This window comes from Eptatretus burgeri, chromosome 15, assembly GCF_056783735.1.
Source record: "Eptatretus burgeri isolate ZD-2024b chromosome 15, Ebu_testis_v1, whole genome shotgun sequence".
In the NCBI taxonomy this organism is placed as follows: domain Eukaryota; kingdom Metazoa; phylum Chordata; class Myxini; order Myxiniformes; family Myxinidae; genus Eptatretus; species Eptatretus burgeri.
The window spans coordinates 16,384,820-16,391,499 of record NC_140975.1 but is presented as its reverse complement, the minus strand read 5'-3'; the positions used below and the strand labels follow the sequence as shown (position 1 = coordinate 16,391,499).

The window sequence follows — 6,680 nt, the reverse complement described above, 5'->3', positions numbered from 1 at the left end:
ATCGTTTGTTCCTAGTTTTAACCACACTGCACGATTCAGCATCACGTCAGTAGGTAAGGAACAAGCTTGGTGGATTAATTCTGCCTGCATCAAATGTTCATGTAGAATATGATACATGTAAGAAGATAGTCACCACCACAAGTTTCTTGTCTATCCCTTCCTTCTGCTGTGCATGAACAATGGCATCAGCTAGAAGCTTGTCTCTGGGCAGTCTTCCTCTCGAACACGACATACGAGGGAAGCTTGCCATGCAAGCTTGAGTTGGGGGCTCCGTTATTGGACTCTAGCTTTTAGTAATAATTCTTATTTTGATGCGAGTCCGGGAAGACGGACTTTGGCGTTTGAGCCAGGAGGTTCTATACAAGCCACGCACCTTAACTCCAGACCTTTCAGAGCGTGGGTTAATAAAATGCTGTACTAACTTAACCTGAACCAATTTTCACAATTTAAACAGCAGTTCCAACTGCTTCAAAAAGGTGTCATTTGGAATATAATTGAAATTCAGCATCGTTTAAGACTGATTTTTTTTTTCTATACTTTTGTCAATTAAAAAAAAAAAAAAAAAAAAAAATTGTTTTACACACCAGAAAATAACATATTTTAAAAAGTTGGACAAGTTATGATGAGAGGAAGGAAAGAGGAAAGAAAGAGGAAGGAAAGAAAGAGGAAGGAAAGAAAGAGGAAGGAAAGAAAGAGGAAGGAAAGAAAGAGGAAGGAAAGAAAGAGGAAGGAAGGAAAGAGGAAGGAAGGAAAGAGGAAGGAAGGAAAGAGGAAGGAAGGAAAGAGGAAGGAAGGAAAGAGGAAGGAAGGAAAGAGGAAGGAAGGAAAGAGGAAGGAAGGAAAGAGGAAGGAAGGAAAGAGGAAGGAAGGAAAGAGGAAGGAAGGAAAGAGGAAGGAAGGAAAGAGGAAGGAAGGAAAGAGGAAGGAAGGAAAGAGGAAGGAAGGAAAGAGGAAGGAAGGAAAGAGGAAGGAAGGAAAGAGGAAGGAAGGAAAGAGGAAGGAAAGAAAGAGGAAGGAAAGAAAGAGGAAGGAAAGAAAGAGGAAGGAAAGAAAGAGGAAGGAAAGAAAGAGGAAGGAAAGAAAGAGGAAGGAAGGAAAGAGGAAGGAAGGAAAGAGGAAGGAAGGAAAGAGGAAGGAAGGAAAGAGGAAGGAAGGAAAGAGGAAGGAAGGAAAGAGGAAGGAAGGAAAGAGGAAGGAAGGAAAGAGGAAGGAAGGAAAGAGGAAGGAAGGAAAGAGGAAGGAAGGAAAGAGGAAGGAAGGAAAGAGGAAGGAAGGAAAGAGGAAGGAAAGAAAGAGGAAGGAAAGAAAGAGGAAGGAAAGAAAGAGGAAGGAAAGAAAGAGGAAGGAAAGAAAGAGGAAGGAAAGAAAGAGGAAGGAAAGAAAGAGGAAGGAAGGAAAGAGGAAGGAAGGAAAGAGGAAGGAAGGAAAGAGGAAGGAAGGAAAGAGGAAGGAAGGAAAGAGGAAGGAAGGAAAGAGGAAGGAAGGAAAGAGGAAGGAAGGAAAGAGGAAGGAAGGAAAGAGGAAGGAAGGAAAGAGGAAGGAAGGAAAGAGGAAGGAAGGAAAGAGGAAGGAAGGAAAGAGGAAGGAAGGAAAGAGGAAGGAAGGAAAGAGGAAGGAAGGAAAGAGGAAGGAAGGAAAGAGGAAGGAAGGAAAGAGGAAGGAAGGAAAGAGGAAGGAAAGAAAGAGGAAGGAAAGAAAGAGGAAGGAAAGAAAGAGGAAGGAAAGAAAGAGGAAGGAAAGAAAGAGGAAGGAAAGAAAGAGGAAGGAAAGAAAGAGGAAGGAAAGAGGGAGGAAGGAAAGAGGGAGGAAGGAAAGAGGGAGGAAGGAAAGAGGGAGGAAGGAAAGAGGGAGGAAGGAAAGAGGGAGGAAGGAAAGAGGGAGGAAGGAAAGAGGGAGGAAGGAAAGAGGGAGGAAGGAAAGAGGGAGGAAGGAAAGAGGGAGGAAGGAAAGAGGGAGGAAGGAAAGAGGGAGGAAGGAAAGAGGGAGGAAGGAAAGAGGGAGGAAGGAAAGAGGGAGGAAGGAAAGAGGGAGGAAGGAAAGAGGGAGGAAGGAAAGAGGGAGAAAAGAAAGAGGAAGGTAGGAAAAAAGAAGGAAGGAAAGAGGGAGAAAGGAAAGAGGGAGGAAGGAAAGAGGGAGGAAGGAAAGAGGGAGGAAGGAAAGAGGGAGGAAGGAAAGAGGGAGGAAGGAAAGAGGGAGGAAGGAAAGAGGGAGGAAGGAAAGAGGGAGGAAGGAAAGAGGGAGGAAGGAAAGAGGGAGGAAGGAAAGAGGGAGGAAGGAACTAGGGCGGAAGGAAAGAGGGCGGCAGGAAAGACCGTGGAAGGAAAGAGGGAGGAAGGAAAGAGGGAGGAAGGAAAGAGGGAGGACCGAAAGAGGGAGGAAGGAAAGAGGGAGGAAGGAAAGAGGGAGGAAGGAAAGAGGGAGGAAGGAAAGAGGGAGGAAGGAAAGAGGGAGGAAGGAAAGAGGGAGGAAGGAAAGAGGGAGGAAGGAAAGAGGGAGGAAGGAAAGAGGGAGGAAGGAAAGAGGGAGGAAGGAAAGAGGGAGGAAGGAAAGAGGGAGGAAGGAAAGAGGGAGGAAGGAAAGAGGGAGGAAGGAAAGAGGGAGGAAGGAAAGAGGGAGGAAGGAAAGAGGGAGGAAGGAAAGAGGGAGGAAGGAAAGAGGGAGGAAGGAAAGAGGGAGGAAGGAAAGAGGGAGGAAGGAAAGAGGGAGGAAGGAAAGAGGGAGGAAGGAAAGAGGGAGGAAGGAAAGAGGGAGGAAGGAAAGAGGGAGGAAGGAAAGAGGGAGGAAGGAAAGAGGGAGGAAGGAAAGAGGGAGGAAGGAAAGAGGGAGGAAGGAAAGAAGGAGGAAGGAAAGAGGGAGGAAGGAAAGAGGGAGGGAGGAAAGAGGGAGGAAGGAAAGAGGGAGGAAGGAAAGAGCGAGGAAGGAAAGAGGGAGGAAGGAAAGAGGGAGGAAGGAAAGAGGGAGGAAGGAAAGAGGGAGGAAGGAAAGAGGGAGGAAGGAAAGAGGGAGGAAGGAAAGAGGGAGGAAGGAAAGAGGGAGGAAGGAAAGAGGGAGGAAGGAAAGAGGGAGGAAGGAAAGAGGGAGGAAGGAAAGAGGGAGGAAGGAAAGAGGGAGGAAGGAAAGAGGGAGGAAGGAAAGAGGGAGGAAGGAAAGAGGGAGGAAGGAAAGAGGGAGGAAGGAAAGAGGGAGGAAGGAAAGAGGGAGGAAGGAAAGAGAGGAAGGAAAGAGGGAGGAAGGAAAGAGGGAGGAAGGAAAGAGGGAGGAAGGAAAGAGAGGAAGGAAAGAGGGAGGAAGGAAAGAGGGAGGAAGGAAAGAGGGAGGAAGGAAAGAGGGAGGAAGGAAAGAGGGAGGAAGGAAAGAGGGAGGAAGGAAAGAGGGAGGAAGGAAAGAGGGAGGAAGGAAAGAGGGAGGAAGGAAAGAGGGAGGAAGGAAAGAGGGAGGAAGGAAAGAGGGAGGAAGGAAAGAGGGAGGAAGGAAAGAGGGAGGAAGGAAAGAGGGAGGAAGGAAAGAGGGAGGAAGGAAAGAGGGAGGAAGGAAAGAGGGAGGAAGGAAAGAGGGAGGAAGGAAAGAGGGAGGAAGGAAAGAGGGAGGAAGGAAAGAGGGAGGAAGGAAAGAGGGAGGAAGGAAAGAGGGAGGAAGGAAAGAGAGAGAGAGAGAGAGAGAGAGAGAGAGAGAGAGAGAGAGAGTTAATAATAGAAAACATATTTATAATAAAATAAAAAATTTTTTAAACAATATGGACTAGTTGGGTCGGTGACAAGAACAAGCTCATTTGATTTTGGTTCAGGTCCAAATCCAGATCCAGCCTATCAGTGAGATACCAAACGTAACCTAATCAGCCTGGGGGAGGTATGCGATCTCCAGAGTCCAGAGTGCCATTACAGTTACCTCCGCCACCGAGGGTGAAGGAGGTTATGTTTTCACCTCTGTTTATCTGCACGATATATCAAAAAGTTGACCGATTTGGATGAAACTTGTACATGTTGGGTGTGTGACATGAAAATTGATTAAATTTTTGCAACGATCCAAATCTGATAATTCAAGTGATTCTTTGCCATTGAGAGATAGGGCCAAAAACGATGTAGTACCTAGTTTTATGACATCTCAAAAATGTATTGGGCCCGATATGTTCTCGTGGATCAGGCATCTCATGGCAGAGGTATGTGCTCCACAGAGTGCCTGTCTAGTTTTTAGTGAAATTTTTTTTATGGAAGTGAACAGTCAAAAGAAAACAATTGTTGAAAAAAAATCTTTATTTTGTACAGTTTAAAGAATAAAATATCAACTTTTGCAAAGCAAGTTGAAAAGAATGGCAACAATCTTCCACAATGGAAAGGGAATAAAATACAGCACAAAATGAAAGCCCAAATACAGCTATTCACATTTTTGAAATGCCAGTCATAGCCTGCAGAAAGTAGTAGATACAACCACATCTCCAAGATATTTCATAAAGACCACACCCAACACGGCCCCCATCAGTTCAGAAGGAAAAAGGCCAATAAGCTATCGAGTACTGTGTTCTGGAGCAAAATCCTTTCATTCATCCGAGCGACAAACAATGACGGTGAATGAGGAATGGAGATTGGTGAAAGTGATGCACGTATGTCGAGGTGCGTTTCATAGAACAATGGAATGAGCACAAAACACACAAACGTGATTGCAACCCATCACAAACTCAAACCTTTAGAATTTGAGAATCAATTTGAAGAGAAACTCCAAAGCCCTCTCAAAAAAAAAAAAATTAATAATAAATGTAACAGTGCAGGGCAAAAGGAAGTGTGTCAAATAAAGCACAAATGGAACAAGCAGCACAAACATGCTGCACTCACAGGTACAAAGGAAACTGACAAGGAGATCCCAAAGAGCCTGAAAAATACTTTAAAAACCATATTGCACTCAATACCTTGCCATGCCCATCTCATACTCAACCCTTTCAAAATCAGACAAAATTTTTTTATAAAAATGACTTGCACCAAATCTCATTTTAATTTTGTGCTTCACACCCTCAAAACAAAACAAACGACAAAATACTGGAAATGTGGGAAAACAAGTTAGGTGGGGCAGAGATAAAGACGTCAACAGTCGAGATAGATGGACCTGTAAGAGAAGTTAAAGTAAGAAACCTGAGAAGGGATAACCACTCGAGAAAGGAATGGAGAATTGAACTATTCCAAGTGAAAATGCATTGAGAAAAAAAAGAAAGAAAAAAAAAAAACAAAAAAAAAATTACAAAATTAAGAACTCCAAACCAATTGCCAATTAGATTTTGGATCCTCCCATTGTGTGACGAAGGAAGAGCGTGCCTTCAGCCCAAGTATTGGGGTGGTCAATCATCCGGTTCCACACACTCGCTTCCTCCTCCGTCGAGTCGAGCCACGGCTCCTTGGGTGCCGTCCCCTCGTCTGCCAGGCAAGAATCGACATCAGGAACGTACGATACATGTCAGGGCATTTGCATGATGGGTAAGGAACGGTTGTGTAAGCAATATAAAGGATAATTGTACAAAATCACGAGAGAGAAGGGAACCAATAATTTATTAAGAAAAGGTTAAATAACAATAAAACAGACAAACCAGTTCCGACGCTGAGTCGTAAACCACCGAGGAAGTGGTTGCTCGTGATAGTCTCATGGTCCCACACGGTGAGCTCGAGGCAACGTTTAGCGAGAAGTTCTCGCGTCACGTTGGAGTACACCAGCGTGAAGTTCCACACTGGGTTCACCTCCTTCGAAACCACTGGCGTTTTCATCTTTGCACTCTTTGTCTTTCCATCCAGCAGGTAGCTAGGGTTAAAGAACAACATGCATAGCCTCCAGGTTAGTTTGGAAGGAGATGGAGACCCTTGGTAAATCTCAAATCCATTACCAGAACTGGTGGCATAATGGTTAGGGTGTCCACTCTGAGTCAGGGTCGACATTTCAAATCCTGGTCGAGTCATGTCAGACTTAAAATGGTACATGTTGCTTCCTTGCTTCATGCTCGGTATTTAAAAAAGGACAGAGCACAGATACAACCACAGGTTGGTGACCATTACTCAGGCTTGATAGGCCAAATAGCCTCCCAATGTTGAAGTTCCTCATTTGGGAACTCATTACTGAAAAGTTAAAATACAAGCTCTGCAAGTGGCATAAGCATCAGATTGTCCCAACATTACCCTTTGACAAAAGGATCTGCAGTGCGTCCAGCCTTGGCTGCTGTCAAGTTGCGTGCTTCCTTCACTTGGACATACAGCTCTCCTGTAGTATTGGGCACCTTCATTTCTGATCCCACTTTTTGGGGTCGTTTATACCAACTCGATTTTTCTGCAAGATAAAGGCAAATCACAAAAAAGTTAAATTGCACATCAAAATAAAGTATACAAGAGAGACAGAGACAGAGACAGAGAGAGCAATTCAACCCCATCCTACCTGTTGTGTGCACATTCTTAAGTCTTCACCACAAATGCCACCCCGACCCTCCGCTCACTTCTTCACAAGCAAACAGTTATTTACCAAACATAACAGATTGTCCATCTCTCTAAGCTGGAGTTCTATCATTACGGCTGGAGAGAGAGAGTCCCAAGAACCGATCCTTTTCATGTTAAAGCCTAAAGCCTAAAAAGTGTCCACGCTGATAAACACCAACGATTGACAGATGGACCGAAACTGGATTTAAAGGCACTGCGTTCAATATTACTTCACTTACC

The 6,680-nt window shown here is 44.7% G+C and overlaps 1 protein-coding gene across 3 annotated transcripts in view; it reads right to left on the bottom strand.

Moving 5' to 3' along the window:
* Nucleotides 1-4,232: 4,232 nt before the first annotated feature.
* LOC147011627 (synaptotagmin-like protein 4) overlaps nt 4,233-6,680 on the bottom strand; it is a 34,320-nt gene continuing 31,872 nt past the window's right edge. For all 3 annotated transcript variants that reach the window (XM_085857204.1, XM_085857205.1, XM_085857206.1), the window contains 3 exons: nt 6,150-6,297; nt 5,570-5,778; nt 4,233-5,399 (listed from right to left, as the gene is read on the bottom strand). In XM_085857204.1, coding sequence (XP_085713330.1) covers nt 5,257-5,399; nt 5,570-5,778; nt 6,150-6,297 — 500 coding nt within the window. In that variant the 3' untranslated portion in view covers nt 4,233-5,256. The remainder of the gene's footprint in view (nt 5,400-5,569; nt 5,779-6,149; nt 6,298-6,680) is intronic.